Source organism: Pleurodeles waltl, chromosome 5 (genome assembly GCF_031143425.1).
Source record: "Pleurodeles waltl isolate 20211129_DDA chromosome 5, aPleWal1.hap1.20221129, whole genome shotgun sequence".
NCBI lineage: Eukaryota > Metazoa > Chordata > Amphibia > Caudata > Salamandridae > Pleurodeles > Pleurodeles waltl.
Genome location: NC_090444.1, coordinates 963,793,803 through 963,815,616, shown reverse-complemented (window position 1 = coordinate 963,815,616; position 21,814 = coordinate 963,793,803). Strand labels below are relative to the sequence as shown.

General features: G+C 43.2%; 1 protein-coding gene across 1 annotated transcript in view; it reads right to left on the bottom strand.

Moving 5' to 3' along the window:
• PYGB (glycogen phosphorylase B) overlaps positions 1 to 21,814 on the bottom strand; it is a 635,794-nt gene that overhangs the window by 280,106 nt on the left and 333,874 nt on the right. The window contains exons 7-8 of the mRNA XM_069235083.1: positions 7,937 to 8,019; positions 4,507 to 4,650 (exon numbers count right to left, since the gene is read on the bottom strand). Coding sequence (XP_069091184.1) covers positions 4,507 to 4,650; positions 7,937 to 8,019 — 227 coding nt within the window. The remainder of the gene's footprint in view (positions 1 to 4,506; positions 4,651 to 7,936; positions 8,020 to 21,814) is intronic.

Below are 21,814 nucleotides of genomic sequence, written 5' to 3'. Positions count from 1 at the left end.
ACCATGTCTCACAATATTCAATACCCAGGCGTCTGATGTGATGTGTAGCCACTCGTCCAGATGATTTGAGATACTTCCCCCTACTGGAGTGGATAACGGAGGAGGGGGAAGCGAAGATTCAGGGCTTAGACGCAGGAGCCTGTCGAGTTGTCTGAGTTTGAGGTGTTGAACGACCCCTTGTCGACCGTCGTTGTGTGGAGAAGCCCCTTTGATGCTACTGCTGTTGCTGGGGGCGTGAAGACATCCAGTGTGGAGTCTGATACCTGTGGGTGAACAGTCTTCGTTGATATGGACGGAATACCTTTTGTTGTTCTTTCGGTCGTTCCATGCCTACTGCTTTCAGGGTATCCAGCTCAGACTTCATTCTGGCCATCTCGTCATCGGCATGAGAACCGAACAAAGTGGAGCCTGAGAAAGGTAAATTTTGTATTCTCTGCTGTGCTTCTGGTTTAAGAGATGTAAGTCGCAACCATGCATGTCTTCTGAGCGCTATTCCGTGAGCATAGTTATGTGCGGATAGTACCGAAGAATCCGCCGCAGCACTTATTACTTGGTTAGGAAATCTTCCCTTTTGTCCTTAGGAAGATGTTCCGCAAACTGCAGTATAGAGTCCCAGAGGGCCCGATCGTATCTCCCTAATAAAGTAGTGGCGCTGGCTGCTTTCATCGTGATGGCTGCAGTAGAGCATACTTTTCGTCCTGCAGCATCAATCTTTCTGCTCTCTTTATCTGGAGGTGAAGAGGAAGACGGTGATGTAGAATGTAATTTCTTTGCCGCTACTATAACCACTGAGTCCGGTACTGGGTCCGACCTCAAGAATAGAGGATCTTGTTCTGGTGGACGATATTTCTTAATAAGTCTGGAAGGAGCAGACTTCGTTGCGGCCGGTGTAAGAAAAATATCCATTGCCGGTTCAATAAGACTGTGAAAGCAAAGGTCTCGAAGATGTCCTGTGATGTAAGGTCTCGAAGATTACTGACGTCGATGGGGTGGGTACCGCCAGCGGGATATTCAGTTTGGTTGCCCCTCGCACTAAGACCTCCTGGAATGTATTCACATCATCTATGGGGGACACTCTCGGGGACGGTGAGTCCGATAGGGTTGGAGAGTAGTCCTGTGTAGACGAAGAAGAATGTCTATGATGTGAATGCTGAGATCTCTGTCGTGATTCATGACGATGGTGCCAAGAGGAAGATGAACGTCTAGAGGAATGTCCAGAACACCTTACAGATCGCGTTGGAGTCCTCAGAACAGACTCTGAAAGAGGAGCCGGAAGAGGCGAGCCGGACTCAGATCTCCTCGACGTGGAACGTCCTCGCCGTGTCGACGGCGACCCAGATCCTCTCGACGGCGAGTGTCCACGCCGTCTCGACGGCGAAATGGTTGTCGACGGCGAACTATGTCTCTTCCTCGCCGGTGAACCACTCCTCGACGGCGAGCATGTTGGCGCCGTTCCCTGTCTCGACGTCGACGCCCTCGACGTCGTCGGAGACCTGTGCCGTTTTTGAGCAGGTCTGGTAGGAGTTATGGAGGAAACAGGGTGAGCCCTGGTAGAAGACTGACCTTCTCCTCGCTCTGTGGTAGAATGACCACTTTTTCTCCTGTCCTCTCTCGCCTGAAGTCGGATTTTCTCCCTATCACGAAGAGTTCTTCTGGAGAAAGTTTTACAGATGTCACACGACTCCGGTTTGTGGCTGGATGGAAGACAAATTATACAGACCCGATGTGGATCTGTTTTAGCCTTTTTTCTGCCACAAGAAGGACATTTGTCAAAAACTGAAGGCATTTCTAAACTAGAAAAACCTCAAAATTCTGTCAGAATTTAACAGAAAATAGTAGGAAATGATCACTCAATGTTAAAAACGTCGAGTGAAATTGAAATTCAAAAGATTTTTAATGAATTTCTGTCACAAAAAGGCTTTGTGAGGTAGAGCTCAATGCTTCAGGGTCCTGTCAGAAAGGAGCCGGAAAAAAGAACTGAGGCAACTGCCTTTTGCTGTGCATGATGGGAAACAGGAAGACTTTACTTTCTTAAAGGCACAGCTCTATTTACATTCTGTATAATGGCAGCCTATGGGCTACACTGCCCTGCATTGTTTTATTCTCATAGAGGTGTAAATAGAATATGAGAATGTATTTGTTATTACATTTCTAGAATAAATAGATGTTTAAACGTGAATTTACACTACAACTGTTTTTCTTTTTAACAATTTGGCCTGTGTAGCTGTTCACATAGGCTGCACATTGTTATTCTTAAGTGTTTTTTGACAGACCTTTTTTCAAAGGGCTGGTATTTGCACTTAAGAATATACTTCACATCAGTGCTCCGGGGTCCCCGCAGGCGCGCGGAACTATTCAGTGCTTATGACTATACATGGAAATCCCCTACAAGAGAAGAAAGGATTACATTCTATGAAATAAAAAATATTAAGTGTGATGATCAGATGTATATAGATTCTCATGCATTGCAATGCAAACTCTCCAGTGAAGGTAGAAAAATATACCACAAAGAAAATGGCAGTGTCGTAGGACTCTTACCATGGGGGTAAGCCTGCTGAGTTTAGGACTGCAGCACCACCCGTGTGGGTGACTGAGTCAGCCCTACTGGAAGCTGTTGGCCTGATCTCGTCAGCTAGCTAGCAACACCTCACCCAAACTTGGAAACTAAAGGTGATTTGTGGCAGAATAGAACCATGACACTGACTCCTCAGGGAAGTTGTGGTGGAACAGATCATACCCCTTTCTCTCTGATTGCCCAAAGTCTCATACGTGTGAAGGTAGACAAAGAAATGCAGGATACGTTTCAATGCATTTATTGAAGAATCTGCATTCTATGATAAAAGGCAGAAGATGTGATTATTAGGAACATGAAACATAATACAGTGAAGATTGTGACAATTAGAATAAAACAGATAAACAGCCCGACATAACCATGACTTTAAGAATTCCTACTTACACCCTAGCGTCTAACATGAGAACATAGCAGTGTTAGCCCTTCTGCCCTTCTCGGTCTTATGAAAGGAGCCGTGGCCCCATACCTGAAACAAGGGCGAGGGTCTGCCTGTTGGTCTGCTGACAGTCCTCCCTGTTAGCTGGAAAGACTAGGACAAGATCAGCGTAGCTGTTGATGAGGTGGCGCACAGCATAAGATGGCTGGCTGGAATGTCCCCTCTACCCTCCTTCAGCCTGTGTGGTGTTTATATAACAAAACGTGCTGTATTCTGAGAACAGGCCTGGGTGATAAAGTTTCCAAGGCTAGAAGGTTGACTCCATAACTCTTGGATCACCAATACCCAGTAAACTAATGTGCACAGCCTTGAGCAGGACACAGAGAGAAATATGTACAAGGGACAGATACATTTGAAATACGAACAGGAATGTTTTTTTTAAAAAGCAGCTGATAAAATATAAAACAAGCTAAAAGAAAACTGTGCTAAAATGTATTAAAATGAATAAAAGCAAATAAAATGTGTCTACTTCTTAAAGGCACAGGCTATGGGCCTAAAGACTAAAATATGGGTGCCCAATCTAGGAGCTAAATGGAACCCACAAAAGCAGAAGCGTAATGCTTCTCTAAGTGAAGCCAAAGCCCATTTTACATATGTTTTTGAGAATTGTTAACAACAGCTTCTGAAAATAGTTGACAAACTTATTGAACTAAGTAGGATAGATTAATAGACATCTTTGGGGTTCTTGGCCTTGTGGAGATTGTCTCCCTTTTTACGGACACCATCAAATTATTTTAACTTATTTCTAACTTGTTTGACAAAGCTTTTCTTTTGGTGTTTTATTTTCACTCTTGTATTTGTTATGACTGTTCAGGCTTGAGTTTGGGTTTAATTTTTTCCTTCTCATGCTTAAATTAAAATGAAAGATGCAATACATAAAACAAGTCACACTTTCAGTGGTAGGTATAAATCTGCTATCTGTTGAAAGTCAGTAGCAAGCAATGAGCATGCAGGTGCTGTTATGTTCAGTTTGGGAGCCAAATTGTGTGAAATTATGTAATTTCATTCCAGTGAAATTTTAGGAAATGTTTGAGAAATTGTGCTTTCCCGACATCTGGTGAAGTAAAACACAATAATGGCAGGAGACTGATTTAAGCTGAAAATGTTTCTTGGCGAGATATTTTCTGCATAAACCAGTCTCCTATGGCCAAAAAAGTACATGGCATGATATACTCTGACATTTTGAGAAATTTTGTGAATTTTGCATAAAATGGAAATTGTAGGAATTTCAAAACCTTTGCCCTCAAAATTATAATTATATCCAGGACTAAAGCCAACAGCGCATAACTCAACTCCAATACTCCACAACCATCACGTATGAGCTAATATCTCAAAAATATTTCCCCAAGCATGATTTTGTTTCGAAAGAATAAGCAGGCTGTTCTAAACACTGTGAGTAATGACGATTTTATTTACATTTTTGACTTTTGAAAACATGACTAAAATCTGATGGTAGTATGACATAATTCCCATTGTAGCAAAGATCAGGAGTGTTCACCTTGTCTGGGAAGGTTTCGAAGCATGTCCGCACTGGGTCTCGGCAGCCAAACTTGGAAGACTTAAAACGGCGGATTATATCCTGGAGCGTGGCAGCTACCACAAAGTATTCTTGCTTCAACCGCAGCTCCTTACCTTCGAAGAACTATACAAGGAGAAAAAATGTATATTAATTGTCCGTATATTACTTTTTCTAACAGACTATGTGACCGGATGTGGTGGACAAAAATCTGCCCACCAGTAAAACCTTTCCTGTTCCAGTATCATAAGTCAGAGCTGTTTTAGAGTTGATGGCAATGGAGCATCCACTGATTTGCTGAGGGATTGGTAAATCAAGAGGGGAATCATCTAGGAGTCAACAAGCAGCATTTGTGACCGAAACAGCCAGAGTATCCACTATAATCAGGACCAGGCAGGCCTTTTATTCCACCAGGCTTTCCTACTAGAGGCCGGTTTTGAAATCGCCACGGGAGCTCCTGGTGCCTCTGTCACTTTTCCCAGCTTCCCGAGGTTAATTGTAGCAGGAAAAGGAAGGTTTCAATAGAGAGAAAGATGGAGGGAGGGGGCAGGTAGAAAGAAATCAATCAGAGATGAAGGAGAGAAAGAAAATCAGAGAAAATGGATGGATCAAAAGGGAGATTGCGTGAGGAGACGAAGGGAGCTGGGCTAGTTTGAGGATTTTGCCAGAGCTTGCTTTGGTTCTCCAGTCTGGTCCTGACCATAGATTATTGATGCAGGAATCTGAGGCTAATCGATTCATCTCGCAGCGTGAGAAGCTACTGGTCTTACTCCATGGATGGTTCCTCATCTAAATAAATTAAAACCAGATTGATGTACGTTTGTAATATTCCACCATAGCTATAAGGTGTCTTTATTTTAACAAGATACACAAAATTCCTTTCAAACAGTGAAACAAGAATCTGGAACTTGATTCCTCAACACTGCCCCACCACCTCATTACAAACAACCCTCAACAATCATTGGCAAACTAGTAAGACTAGTGTTGGGTGTCAGCCTCTTGGCTTTGTCAATGTTTGTTTTTCATAGTTTTTGTACAATGACATTGCTGGGGAAACTGTGATTTTCTTATCAATCTAAAACAAAAACGGGCTAAAAGCAAAAATATTGTTTTGGTCGCTTTGGTCTCAAAAATCCATAGTAGTTCCTGGCACTGAAGGGAATTAGTTTGTGTGTAGACGTACTCCTTGTGAAAGGACAGAACGCTGTAACTCACAGTGAAGTATGTAAATGTCTCAAGCTGGCTGACCCACTGTCCCATACTGTATGGTGGATGAAAGAAAAATGTGAATAACACAATAACAGACTAATGGATGAAAGGAGCAGGGCAGGCAGAAAGCTTCAATAAGTACGTTACACGTATAATTTTAGTGAAATCAAAAGGTCTTTGCTAACACCAGACCTAAATAGAAGCTCAAAATCCTTCTATTCCATAGACATTTTGACTATACCCAAGAAGCTGCCAGTAACTTGGTTTGTATTATTACTGCATTTGTTGTTCTGATCCTAGACAGCTGTATATTCTCTGATATCAGATAGTTTATTACTTGTAGTCAAACCTTATGTCGTTCATGTCAGGCTTTTTAGTACGGCGCTCTAACGCCCTTTGGCCAAGTTTGAGCTTCAGAAAACAGTATAAAGAAATAGATAAAAGAATAGTATACTTCAAATGAAATTATCCCGACAATTAGAGAATGATGAACAAATACTCTAATGCATTGCATACCAAGTTGCTTCTACAGACCCACAATTCCTAGTAGAGCAGGAAACTGAAGTATAAGAACATTCAGTGATTTGTGAAGGCCCAAATAACTTGTTTAAATTGGGAAGTCATTGTTTGAAACCAGGCCTACTATTTCCAACATATGTAACATACCCATTAGATTACATCACCTTGCATGGAGAACGGAGAGGACCACCAACACACAAGGCTAGCCTTGTGTCTCATCACGACTTCACAAATGTTAATATAATTACGGGCTAAAAAATAAAGATTTATAACAAATAAATAGGATAATCAATTAGTTCTACCCCATAGCAAGTTTAAAAGTTGCACTGGAGGCAATCAGACAGGTCAAAAAGTGACTGTTGGGCCATATCCATTAACGTTTTAGATGCAACTCAGATGCCCAAGCGGGTCTTAACCCTTTTGGTCAGAAGAGCCACGGAAAAGGCTCCAGGCTGGTGACCTACAGAAGAACATCCGTATACAGCTAGATCTTCTGCTCAAGGTGAACACATTTTATAACCTAGTACTGGAAGTCCTAATTCTCGTACCGTAAGACTCACGGAGGAGTCTAGGCCAACAAGTTGCAAAGATAATTTCGGCCAGCGCAAAATGGTTTAAAAATGAAGATTGTCTTATGTAGGGCTCATCTGTGCTCATGTAGTGTCACCTGCCAGCTTCCAGATCTTCATTTATTAATCATGTTAGACAGGATGGCTCAGACAAGATAGGGGTGAATGGGTGGGGTGATCCGGAGGGAAATTATTACCAGTTCAAAAATCACTATGTTGAGTAATTTGTACTTACACGTATATCTAGTCACCTTTCTACAAACTCATATGAGGAATATAAGGAATCGCATACTGAAGGGGAGGCAGACTAGGGCAATTCACAAAGGCACAGTTTTGCACCAAATGGAACACAATGACGAGGAACATTTGTGAAAAGGAATCACTGGACTAGCAATGGCTCAAACCAAACAGGAGAAGCCGTCGTGCACCTGTCAACGATACATAGGGGCAATGAGATGGAATGAACTATCAAGGGCTGAACCATGGACTCGGGCAAGGGAGCCCAGGAACCTGGTGCGAATCGGAGAACTTGGTAGCCTCGTCAGTGGAATGAGGCAAAATATTATTTCTACAGTACTATGCAATATAATGTTCTGTAGAGTGCAAGCCCTGATCAAACAGACCTATGTATACTATTCTGTAAAGAGAAAGAGTGGGGATTGGGAAGCAAGGAGTTGTGGTCCAGAGCGAGGCATGGGCATAAGAGGCCCACCATATGCGCCAGAGCTTATCTGCATTAACCACTTTGGTGCTGGGCAAAAATGAAATTAATTTCATGGCATGTCATCCTGCACATCCATGATTCTGGGGCGTGTTACTCGACACTGCAAAGCTTTCGTTTTCCAAATGGACCAGACCAAAAACGTAATATCTTTAAAATGCATTTTCTTAGGCTGCAACTAGTCTAATATTTACCAATATTTCACAAAGACGTACCGAGGCTCTACGCAAGAATAATAATGGTTTCTAGGGCACTTTTCAAACATGGCTTTTAAATAATAAAGAAAAAATAAGGTAATTAGTAATCCCCTTAGCCGCTTGAAACTTATACAAGACAGAACTTGTACTCCATAAATAAATAGTATTTTAAAATGTGGGCATTTCTGCTGACTTACATTGTCATTAGGGTAGAGGACGCGGGAGATATTCTCGGCCAAATTTCTATCCAGAACTGCCTCGATATAGTCGCCCACATTAACTGGAATTGAAAGAGAGAGGACAATTATTTCAGTGAGTATTTGAGAGAATCGTACCTATAGGAGAGTAACACTGTGCAGAACAATAGACCGCACTGAATGACTCAAATGAAGAATATACATGCTGAGTTGTAAAATGCGACCATATCCAGCACGTTTATCTTCTTTATAACTTGCAGAACATCGCTTATTACCAGATGCCATCGTATTTAAAATTATGACTGTGATTCATTAGCTAATTTTCCTCAGAAACAAAGAGAAAGTAAAAATCACTTTTAATCCTAAATCAAAATGAGAAGACACATTTCTAGGGGACAGATTTACAAACACACTACGTGATCACACACCCTACGATTCACAAAATCAAATGGTGTGCAACCGCAAAATGTCATTTTAATATGTATTAAGCCAATTTTGCAGTGGGAAAGCATTCATGACTTGCAAAGCGGGTTTACCGACCCACAGCACACTGCAATTAGCCGTTCCCTCCTAACTGTAATTTGGTGTTGTAGGTATCAACGGTTTGCAAACACAACCACGGGTGTAAAAATTGACTAGTTACCAGTATCTGAGAGGAGGTTGGCAGCCCCCTGGGAGCTGGCAGTGGTCAGGTCGGCAATGGTTCTGAGGACCACTGCTGGCTTCCCCAGTGCTTTTCCAAACGGGAATCATTTTAAAAATAAGAAAAAAAAACAGAAGCGTTTCTTTTAAAGAACACAGGCTGCTTTACAAAAATAAAAATCTGTTTAGGAATGCAAACGCAGGGATAGTGGTCTGCTAATCCTTTCAGGCCACCACACCTGTGTTGTAGCAAACCACAGGGCGTAGCTCTGTCGTTCTACACCCCCTACCCCCACCACCAACTGAAGATTTTTCAATGTGACCTTTTAGCACATAGGTCATATTGCATAATTAATGACTGATCAAAAAAATTCGGTGCACAATTTGTGCCCGTTTTAGTAAATCAGACCCTAGAGACTTTATTGTTAGTTCTCTAGCACTGGCATTGAAAGCATTTCACCACATATATATATTTTTACAGCTATTTAAGTAATAGGAGAAAAATACTAGAGGGGTCATGAATAGTTTGGTTTGTGGCTCGCCAGCCCCCCTGCCCAGCAAAGGCTCTAGCCGTCACTCTCCTGGAGGAGGACCACCTGCGATATTTACAGAGTGACACGAGACTGGTAGGGATCTTGTCATGACATTGATACACGTTTGTCACTACACATTCCGAGCGGGCCAGAATGTTATTTTTTGTGTAGCTCAACATTTGGTTTTGTGTTTTAGAAACTGAACTCCAGTACGAGATGGGCTGGCAGGAGCTCCACCGCCAAAATCCCAGTGGTTTCTTCATCGACAAATGGAGCATGGGAGTTACAAGGCTGGTAAATGGGATATTTGTTGGCATTCACCACCTCTAACTGGCATCTAAGCAATTAATCTGGCTAACAAAGCTGATGCTGGTAACAGAGTGTGGACCCCCAAAGGGAGTAGAAATGCTACCAGACACAGCCCCTGGGGAGAACCAGGCCCTGGTGCTACTTTAGCTGCGCTCGAAGGAACACTATTGCTGCCTAAGGAAAGTTCTATCGGGCTGGTGAGCAAGGTGCAAATCCCAACAATAGCTAAATAATGAGTTGCACAATGGTGAAACCACAGGTGCTCAAAGGATCAAGGTGCAATACTGAATAAAAAACAAAAACATTGTCGCACCAAGGAATAAGGGTGATCTGAATACAATAGGCTGATGGCAATCAGTGGTACTTGGAGCACAAAAAGGAAATACCTTTGCCTGGGGCGTAACAAAAGCCCCCACAGCCCCAGCAGTGCGGTGCGGCCCCCAAGCTCCATGGGCCCCCCTAAGCACAGCACCTGGCTTGGGTGAGTCCGGATGGGGGTCCCGTCCATGTTCTTTGCAGGGGGGGGTCCTCTAGCTACGTTATGCAATGACCTTTGCGAAGGGGTGAAAAGAGTTCTGTGGAACAGCTATATGCGAAAAAGAATATCTGTTCTTGATTCTTAGCAGGAGGGTAATGATTTCTATTTTCCCAGGTCAACTGCACGCCATCCAAAGCATCGCCAAAATTCCATACTTTCTTATTTTGCTTCTTCTTATCCCTGACTGGGTACTTGTACTTTTGGTCAGTGACCAATAAAATGGCTTTATGTACATACTCTGGTATGACTGTCCCATTGTTTATATCACCCACAAGCTCTCTCTGTCCTCTACAGTGCTAATATACTCCTCTGGTAGTGAATATGCACTTTGTAAATATATAATATAACTTTGTGCAGTATGAATGTCATCCTTTTCAGGGCCATATTGGATTTACAATAAAATGGTGGTTCACTCCATAAGGCTAAGGTCATTCTGGGTTTCTGGATGAGCTCCTGGGATGCCATTTCTCACGACTCCATCTCAAGTTTACCATTATTTGGTTTCTGGATGTTACTTGCATCTAGGCCATTGCCCTACCAGATAAAAGACCGACCTGAACAGGTTTTGTTTGTAAATATATACTTCCATATCTCCCTAGAGATCGCCGTACACTGCACAAAATGTCTGGCTTATGTAGGGCCCTAACTATATTCTGATAACCATCTGTGGCTTTCCCATTTGTGTTTTGGCGAGAGCTGTCTGGAATCAACCAGAGGGAGCCCACCTGTGCATTCTGGTTTACCTCTCCTAAAACACACATCCCATTAAACAGCTGCCACCTGCGTCCTTCCCTACTATGTATAGATACCTCGAAAGACGCACTGACTTTATGGGTAGTATGAATGTTAAAAATGATATACCTTAATATTGAACATGGGTTTCTGTCAGTGCTCTCCTGTCCTGGCAATGCCGGTAAGCTATGGTCAGTCAAAAGGTAGAATCACTTCTAATAAGCCAGTTATTTACATTTACTTGGCACCCAAATAGCAGCTTAGTAGCCCTGTAGGAGCAGGTGTCTGACCAGGACAGGAGACCTGTGTTGCTCTATTCCACCGAAAGCTGGGACCAAGCTGAGGTAATTAAATCCATCCTAGTATTGTGCCCTGTTCTTGAAGAAATTCTGAGGAACTGCCTGATGAGAAGGGGAGCAATCCTAACCAGGAGAACAAAGGACAAGGACACTGACCTCCTGCATGGAGGACACCCCAAATAATTCAGATGCCCTGGTACCATGAGGACACTGCGGACCAATTGAATGTCAATGAACCAGATGATATCTGAAAGTCCAGAGGAGGTGCTGATGGATTGCACCAATAATGGGTCTATCTCTGGAATCCCTATGGCTTTGAGGAGCCCATATATCACCTTATAGAGCATGTAGGATTTTCTGTAGCTTGATGGAGTGTTTCAGTGACTCATACTGATTGCTATAATTCCGGAACTGTTTGAAACATCCCTGTATGTGGTTATGCATATGACCGTGGAGATATTTATAATGAAAGTTAAAGCTACACTCATATACTCAATCCCAGGTTGCAGTGGAAACTGGTAGGTTCAGTAGGTGCCCGAGTTCCCATTGAAGTCCACTTTACCAAATAATTTTGACCAGTGACTGCTATTCTCAAGCAACAAGCCTCAAAAGTTTTGAATTCCTGGGGACGGAATGTGGGTGCCCCACCTGTAATCGCGCATCGTCTGACTTTCACTTTCAGGGTTATTTGGATCCATGAGGGCACTTAACTCTTTGCACTAAGACATAATAGTTTAGAAAATCCAGTCCCCTTCATACAAAAGTGGACTTCGATTCTCAGTGACAAACTAGGCCAAAGGCACATGCATCATATGTTCCTGGGTTTATTTATGAAATTTAGAGTTTCATTTAGCCATCACCAGGCCCTAATAGGTGTGTCGGCGCTGTCCAATAAACATAAGCAACACAATTTACAGAGTAAGTAAGTTCAGGAAAGGTCCATGCAATTATGAAAGAGCATTACATAGAGGAGCAAATATATACACAGCCTTAAGTATTAGAAATTAAGGAGCAGGAAGTACAGTTAGGCAAAACCTAAAAACGATGTCACTATCCATATATGTTTGCTGAAAATATGCGTACTAATTTAAAGACAAATATTCAGAGAGAAATGCTATATAAAGAGGTGATGACATATCAGATGATGCTTCAATTGGGTTTTGAAGGTAAAGTGTGAGGCAGAGGGAGTGATTCTGGATTTGGGGTTTCTATTCTGAGATGGATTAGGTGAGGGTGAAATGTTTTGTGGTAGCAGAGATCTCAAGTCACATTATCCCCATACTTCACAGAGAACAATCTCCTGTGAGATCAAGGCCTATCAGCCAAGTACTTAAGAGACCCACTCTGGAGAATTTTGAGTGCCTAAAAAGGCTAATTTGGAAAAGCACCTTGAATCAATTGAGAGTTATTTGTGGGAACTTTGAAAGAGAGTATCTTTCTGTGTGGTACTTTCTTCCACTAAATAAAGATACTAAAGAAAGTCAGGGTAAAATGATTTAGGTCTGAAGGTTTCAATAAACAGTCCAAACCTCACACCACATTCTGACAGGATAATACTGCTATTTAAACTCCCATGTCATTTTAAACCTAGTACCTCACGGGGTAAATTTGTAAAATGCTTGCAGTTGTAACAGATATCCACCGGCCTTTTAAATAGCAACAGGGCAGACGTGTTTCTTTGGCCTGGTCTCCATTCTTCTTTACTTTCCAGCATCAAACCATCTAATGCAAGGATCTGTTGCTGGAAAGCAAAAGACAAACCTTTGATGTTGGAAAATGGCCCTCTCTGAAGGGTCACCCCAAACTTTTTGTCTTTCTCTTCCTCCTTTTTGACCAGGTTTTTGCTGGTTTGAGGACTCTGTGCACTTTACCACTCCTAACCAGTGCTAAAGTGCTTGTGCTCTCGCCCCTAAAACATTGGCTTAACACCAATTGGCATATTTAACTTACCTCTAAGTCCCTAGTAAAGTGAACTACCTGTGCCCAGGCCGTGTAAATTAAGTGCTACTTGTGGGCTTGCATACTAATAAACAACAAAGACGATCTAAATGTTCATATAAACTTGGGTGTATATATATATATATATCTTGAAATACAAAACATTCACATGAAACTCATTTGCAAACAATATACAATAAAGCAGAAAATCCCACTATTGAATCCATCAAAAATATCTGTATCCAGACAGTTAATAATCTGTCAAGCATGTATAAATGATACGTATTGCGACCAGTACCAAAACTGTATTATAAAGTCTAAGAATCACTTTTATTGCTGTCAGCCAAACACTATAAATTAAAAGAAACATTAGTGGCAAAAAATCACAAGAAGTTCAAAGATGTGCACTCCAAGTGACAAGAACACCACATCTTAAAGAAGCGTTCAATATTCTTTCACAGTAATTGGTGTACCGAAACATATACAAAGACAGCCACACTTGGTATTTCAAACAAATGTATCCATAGGGCAGTTCCCCTTGTGGAACAGATAAATGACAGGGTCTGTCTTGTAAACTGTCAACGACGTTTCGACTCTAAACGGGGATACCAGGATCTTATCAGGACATGAAGTAACCTGGGAAATAGATGCCTTAAAGTAAGGCTGCAAATAGCAAAAACTCTTGAGAAGAAAGCCGCATTTTGCAAAGCCCTGTGTTAAGACCCTTGAAGAGGTATCAAATGAAACTTGTTGCAGTTACCCAAGGTACACTTAGGTAAGTGTCCCTCAGATGAGGCCCCTAATTTTGGGTTAGCGGCTTGAGGGCTTGACAATGCAAAACAGCGTAATCCTCAATGAGGAACGCTGAGCACGTCTGGATTAGCGCGTCTTCCTGGTCAGAGCCAAATGAAAGTGTGGGCTTGCAGCACTGATTGTGCCATCCACTTAAATTGCCCCCTGACCATGTCTCGGGCATGCCATTGCAGAGGCTGTGTGTGCACTTTTACACTGCCATGTTAATCTTGCAAGCTATGCCTATTGCCTGTTCTAGAACTTCCCTTTTTATACATATAAGTCCCCCCTAAGGTAGGGCCTATATGACCCACATGGCAGGGTGCAATGTATTTATCCTAGTAGTGAAAAACTCCTGAATTACTTTAACACTACTGCAAGGTCTAGCTTTCCTATAGGATACCATTGGGATTAGCTTATTACATGTTGTAAGTGTTATTCACAATATGGAAGAGATATGTTTGTCAAGTTTGGTGTCTCTGTATTCACAATTTAAAATCACAATTTATGGTGAAGTCAGATTTTAAACTGCAGTTCTGAAAATGCTACTTTTAGAAAGTTGGTATTTTCTTACTTTTGCCGTTTGGTGCCTACTGCCTGTCTCCAATACACTTCTGGGTTGGGGTGACAGGTGGGCTTGTGTATTCCCTGTAAACAGTCACACACAAAGGGAGCTTAGGAGTGACTGCTAGGCCATCGACGTCCTGATGGGCCGTCCTGGCCAGGATGGGAGCGAGGGGATGACACTTTGACCTGAAAGGGCAGCCTCCTGCTATACACAAGGAGCTGCAAACCCCCCTGTAGAGAGTCTGGAGCCAGGACACGAAGGGTGTGGCTCTGTGCACTTCAAAGACACTTCTTTGAAGTCTCCCTCACCTCAAAGGGTATTGAAGTCTCCCTCACTTCAAAGGGTATAAGTACTGGACATCTGACTCCACCAACTCATTACACTTCTGGTCCTGTAGATAGTCTGCCGGGAAGAACTGTTGTGCTGCTACAAGGACTGCCACCCTGCTTTGCTGAGCTGGCTTGCTGTCCTCTTGCCTGGGAGTGAGAAGACTGGGCTTGCATTTCTCCAGCCCTGAACCAAAGTGACTCCAAGGGCTTGCTTCCTGTTTTCTGAAGTCTCAGGGACACAAAAGACTTCCAACCCCCCTTCTAAAGTTCTTGGACCCATCTTGAACCAGCCCCTGACCCTCAAGAGGTGCACCTCCAGTCCTGGGACCTTGAAAGTGGTTCTGTGGCCCCTGAAATAACGTTTTTGGGGTTTTAGTGACTGTGAAGGGGCTTGCTTGCACTGGAAACATGCCGCTCGTACGAAGAATAAGCGCAAGTTGCCACAAATTTGTCTATTCGCTCAGCAGTATCGCCATTCATGACCGTGAGGCTCTAGGATGCCCGCCCGACTCCTCGTGCCCGCGGACCACTGCCAGTGATGCTCTCCCTGTACCCAACAAACTTCTTCCGCGCGAGCGGGACTCTTGGCTTTGTCCTGGGAAGGTAAAACTTCAGCTCGACTTACCTGGGACAGTATCTGACCCACGCTCCATCGCGGGTGGTCTGAACTTTTGGTTCTTACCTGGTCTAACACAAGCAGATAGCCCAGGTTGGTGCTTTATGCTTTTAAGCACTATATTGCAGTTTAATATTTAAAAATTCATACCTCAACTTCTACTTATTGGATTATTAACTCTATTTTTCTAACCTTGTGTGGTGTTTTCACTGTTTTACTGTTCGAAGTGTTGCACAAATACTTTACACATTGCCTCTTGGTTAAGCCTGACTGCTCTGTGCCAAGCTACCAGAGGGTGAGCACAGGTTATCTTTTAGTGTGCATTTGACTTCCCCTGATTAGGAATGTGGTTCATGCTTGGAGAGGGTGCATACCTCTGCCAGCCAGAAACCCAATTTCTAACATTTGACATTTCAACAGTTTCTCATTCCCTTCTTCTCCATACCCTGATGGTCGTCCAGAGAAAGAGAAAACATTGATGGTTGCCCTCTCTAACTGTGTGAGGCAACCTTCTTTGTGACCTTACAGCCCAGTGGCAGAGGATTTCCACTGACAGAGTCAGCTTAGGCATTGCTGGCAGAAACCACATAATTGCCCCAGTCTAACTGGGGTTGGGGAACCTCAAGTTTGGCAGGCAACAGCACCACCAATTGATGGCGGTGTCCTGTGGCCCCAATCTCTAAATGACTCCGTAACTTTCTTAACCTCTTTCTCACTGAGAAGTGATAAACGTACTCTGACTCCCATAAATGCCAGACCTTCAATAAAACTTTAGCTCGTAGTGACATTCAGGCCTTGGCGTTCCACAGTGAGAGGGATTTAAAATTTAAAAGTCAAAACCCATCACCAAGCTAAGTCACTGGCCATTACAGACAACTTCAGCATCGCTCTAAGCTAAAGCAACATGTCTGTGAAACATACTTCTTTTCTCATTAGCTCAAATGTTAAACATTATCATCTACTGGTAATAATGTGTCTACAGCAAAAGCATCTTTAGTTACCTTGACCCATGACAGAGCAAGGACCTGCACACTAAAGTATACAAAAACGGGATGGAATGCTTGAAACTGATCTCAGCGACTAGTAATTACTCAGGCTCTGTCTAAACTGAGGTGAGGTGGTGTGCAAATTAAGAATGGAATGGGATGTGGCCCGAGTGATTACCAGTGTCTGAGATTAAATCAAGCATTCCATCCATCACTGTTTTTCGCAAACGTCTTTTTATTAGGCTTTTCCAATAACAAGCCTGACATGGACTTCAAAGCGAGGTTACAGAGTGCTTCTACAGTACATCATAGTGTTCCATATACAGACCATGTCCTCTGTATGCTGAGGAGTGCAGTATAAGATGCCATGTCAATATATTCAATTGTACATATATCAAACATTCATAGTGTTATAAAAACTGAGAGAAGAAAGGAAAAAAGAAAACAAACAAGAAATACCAAGGTAAACGGAATGTGTTGCTCATCTTATTGATAGTCTAAACGAGTGGAAGCATACAATTAAAAACTGGAACAAGTGCAATGCCCAAATGCGCAACGAACAGGTCATCGATGGAAGCCCCCAAGAAAGATAGCCTCCCAAGGGACCCCATGAGTATTCAAAGTTTTTGAACTCATCTTTGATTTTATCAACCAGCCTTTCCATAAAAACCACCCAGTGCCACTTTCTTCTTCCATGCCCCAGCAATTGTCAGTTTTGCAGCTTCCAGACAGAGACACATTATTGCTTTGTTGCCTCAAGTTTGATATTTCAGGGAGTTATCTCTGAGACCTAATAGTGCAAACTCTGGTGTTTCTGGAATTGGGTAGCTCAGTATCTCTTTGACCTGAGCCAAAATTTCAACCCAAAAGGGACGAATCACCAGGCAATAACACCAGATGTGACACAAATTCCCCAACAGCCCACATCCCCTCCAGCAAAGATCCGAAGTAGCGGGAAAAAGCTTTTTCAACTTGGTGGGGTATAAATACCAGTCATAGACTATCTTGTAGTGAGCCTCTATCATGCCTAGTGAATGGTTATGTTTTGGTGTGTCCCTCTAAATAGTTTTCCATTTCCCCTCTGATATGTCCTGCCCCAGAGTGTACTCCCAGAAATCTACGCAACAGGTATGTGGGGTGAGCTGTGTGGTTAGTAATAGAGAGTACAAAAAGGAAATGGTGCCTCTGCCGGTTCTAGCGTCTCTCGCAAATCATTCAATTGGAGTAAGTTCTCTAGTGGCTGCCTTGCGAACCTCCGGTTGTAGCACCCAATGTTTCAGTTGTAGGTAGTAGAAATGTACAGAGGCAGGGAGGTGATAGTCCCATTGGCAGCGGTCAAAGGTCAATATCTCCTTATTATGCAACAGGTCAGACACGGTAAGGCACCCTCCCTCCCTCCAAGCATAAAAAGGGCCTGGATGGGCGGCTGGGGGAAATGCTGAATTGAAATGAATCACGGTAAAAGGGGACCGGAAAGTCGTCCATGGGGCTGATCTGTTCACTGCATCCCAGTTTGTAAGGGGTGTATTTAAGTAGGCATTCTGGGGTCGGGCCGATTTTGATTTCCATAATACATACCAGATGACTCTCCCCACCACGGCCCTGTCCATGTGGAGCCAGTGTTTATCTGACTCACGCTACGACCACTTGGACATGACATGCAACTGGGACGCTGGTAATATAGGCGGAATTCCGGCAAGGCCAGGCCCTCCTCCTCTTTCGCCCACCTAAGTATTTAAAGGGTAAGCGAACACGGTAGTTTTGCCATGTAAAATGAGTGAGTGCAGTGTGTAGCATTGGGAAGAACTTGTGGTCAAGAGTTATGGGGAGACTTTAAAAAAGATACAATAATTTCGGCAATACCATCATCTTAATGGTATGTGTTCTACCTAACCACAAGTATAGTGGTGCCCATTGCATAAGATCATTTTTAAATTGCTGTATATGTGGCGGGAAGTTTGCATGGAACAAGCTTGTAAGTTTAGGGGTGATTTTGATGCCTAAGTATGTGAGCTCTTTCTTTGTCCATTGGAAGGGGGTTGAGCCTATTGAAGTCGAAATGTCATTAACAGATAATGTTAGATTGAACAGGGAGGATTTAGTCATATTAATATGTAGGCCAGCCACTCCCTCAAAAACATCCATCACTGTTTTGTATGCACCCAGCCAGGGCTCTCCCAGGCAGACTGGGAGCCTGTGCCTGCTCTTTCCAGCCCAGCAACACAGTGCCAGGCTGGAGAGAGCACAGTGCGTATGCATGTCTGTCCGGCCAGAGACAGCCAGCCAAACTTACATGCACACTGAGGGGAATGCACAGTGCTCTCCCCTCGTCTCCGTCATCCCCCATGGCACCGCCCCTTTCACAATGAAAGGATAATAAACAAAGTTCATTATCCTTTTGTTGTAAAAGGTTTGCAGCGGCTGCTGCTGGCGGGACGGAGGAGCCGCCCCTGATGATGTGCAAAATAATTATGGATTGGGATGCGGGCCAAGTGATTACCAGTGGCTGAGATTAATTCAAGCATTCCATCCATCACTGTTTTGTATATAGAGAGGAAGGGCTGGGCACATCTAAGCACTTTTTTAAGTCTGCAAGGACAGCAACTTGCCCAGGTCTACAGCAGGAATCTTCACTAACGGCATTGCACTTGAGAAGAGATAAATATGGTGCCAACTCAAGAGAACATTGCTGTGACAGGAAATATTTTCCTGATGCCGGAACCTTACTGTCTGTTAACCCCATTGCTGCAAATGTTAAGTTTTCTGGGGACTGCACAGCATGGATGTTTCTCCTGCTGCTGGAAACGTGCACTACCATCTTGACTCCCTTCCTCGTCAGAGACGTCATATGTCAGGCGACTCTATGCACATTGTGTGTACTAAAGTTTTTTTTTTTGCTTACTTCTTTATTATATAATACGCATAAGTATGGTGCACACAATCTTTTCATGTATATGTACCCTCATCCTGTTAGAATAATGCTTCTGCCAGTGAATAGAAGCAAGGCTCCTTATAATAGCTCGGTAAGTAATAAGGTGACTCATTTTCTTAAACATGTCATATTAAGTAGAATAACACATTCCTGATGCCACAGAAAATACTCACGAAGGGATAGGAAATGTGTAGCTGCCAGAGCATGTTGTGTGTGACGTCTTCGGCCATCAATTTTTTGAATTGTAAATATGAGCTTCAAAATGTCAGCAGGCAAAAAACTGGGACTAATCCAAGATGTCGCACAAAACATCACGTGACACCTATGTATATTCTTGTGTTGTAAAATCCTTTTTATTTCTGGGTGGTGTGAATCCCAATAACAAAGACCTTCATGTCCAAAGTCGTATGTCAAGACAAAATGGTGCCACTCAGTAGCTTTTGAAAATGGGTTAGGCATTTTAAAATAATTAATGAGCAAATTAATTATTAATGACCTTAGAAAAGTGACCTCTACCAAACACACGGAGGTCCCATTCCCTGCACGATAGGCGCCTTCCATTAAAGGTAAAGTCTTTTGACACCAGCAACATAGTTGTTCAATTTATGAGCTTCGTGAAATATGGGCAATACCATATGAGTGGCACTGGGGGTTTCTCAAAGCGCCCAAATGCTAGCACTCTGCTATGTCTGGAGCCACCAACTGAAGAGCAGTAGTGTGTGCTTTGTGGTACGGCTTGTTTTGCAGCAACCACTGAGTATCTCAACAGTGCCATGATGTAGCTGGCAGCACCAACAGAACAGCACATACTGAACCCAATGTCAGTAGCAGCACCCTGGTGTTACTGGGAGGCACACCCAGCAGTACCCTAGTGTAGTGTGAGTACTCACACAATCAACAATTAGCTCACATTGATAACAACTTCATGTCTCTGGGAGCCCCTTTTGTACGGCAGCAAAATGAAGTTACAGGCATCACTCACAGCGCAGGTATCTCACCAGCAGCATTCTTATGCAAAAGCCCGAGCTCCTCCCAGGCAACAGTGCTGCATCCTTATATTTGGTACTAATAACCATCAACTGCTGTGGTGATGTATTGCTAATAATGTGGAAAAATAATCCAGTTGGGGAGATTCATAATAACGTGCATATTATGGTGTTGATTCGATGTTGTCTCATTAACTTTAAACTTATTTTGGCCATATTTTAGCAATAACGTCACGCGGAATTAATTCCTGTGATGTTATTGATTATGCTAATTAAAACTTGAAAATGCTACAAATATTTTTTTAAGGTCAACATTGAGTACTGGGACCATAGGTGCTGGTGAGTAGACGCTTACACACAGTCACTAAGTTATATTATGTTACTACAGTTTTATAGAGCACTCAGTCACACTGAGGTGATTTGGTGCGAGGTTGGCAGAACGCTGAAAGGATTGTCCTAAGATGTTGAGGGTACAGATGGAGTTGCAATTTTTTTCGGAAACTCAAGAGAAAGCCTTTGGTCCAGTGGAAGAGAGTCCCAGGCTAAGGGGGCAAAGGTGTGAGGAAAAGACACTGCTGCCCACTAAGTTTTTGATTTGTGCCAGCCCTTGGGAAGGAATAGGTAGGTCAATTGGAGCTGTTTGGAAAGGGTAGAAATGTATAAATGGAAGATGAACTGTATACGGAGCGATGAACCAGCCAAAGTATTTTAAATGTGATCCTCGTTTTAACAGGAAGCCAGGGGACATGATGAAGAAGGTGGGGCGTCTCTGTAGGCAGTTATGCCATGGCACAGTAATCAGTCTTGAAGATCCGTTTTGTAGTAACTGAAGACAGTGTAAAAGGTATACAGCGTTACAATCCTCTGCACGATCTCCAATCAGTTCTAAAACTACACAACGGTGACCTTCTGAATTAAGGAGAGGAACAACCCCACAAAGCTAGCACATCTGAAACGTACACGAGTGGTGACAGAAGGAATCTATCTGGAAGAATAGAGTCAATGCTGACTCCCACCAGATTTCTAATAGTGGCAAATGGATGAAGATCATCAGTTACCAAGACCAGTTGGCCAGAAAGAAGGTTCTCAGCGGGTGGTACTGACAACCCATGGTCTGATTGTACTCTGACCCCCAGCAGCTAAAAAAATGCACGAAGACTCTGATACCCATCTCAACTCATAGTACTTTTAGCAGCACATCATCGTCTCCTGCTACATCTGTCCCTCTCTCCCATCGCTGTGGAGTTCTGTTGCTCCTTGCTGGCAGTAGGCTCCAATCTGTGCCACCTCTGTATTCAGGCTCACCTTTGTAATGCACGCCTGCATGGGCCCTTTCATGCCAGAGCAGTCCACAACCGTAGGCCACTATGAGGGTGGTGAGCTTGACATGCAATCTTTTTGCCGAGAGGGCTGCTGTGTTGCTGCCAGTGCTGACTTTCCAGTCTTCGCCAAATATACGAAAAGCTTCTCAGTGCTTGGGAGGCAGCATGTATTGAAATACTATGCTGAACCAACAGGGCAGCGAGGGAAATGGTTGCCTATGACAGTTCTATCGCTATATCCTCATAGTGCACCAAGACTCTAACCACCTCTCACTGTCTATATGTACCCCTTCTGTGGGGTTCCTTCAGCATCATCTCCCCAAGGATCTTCACATGATCTCAAAATTTCTCTTCAC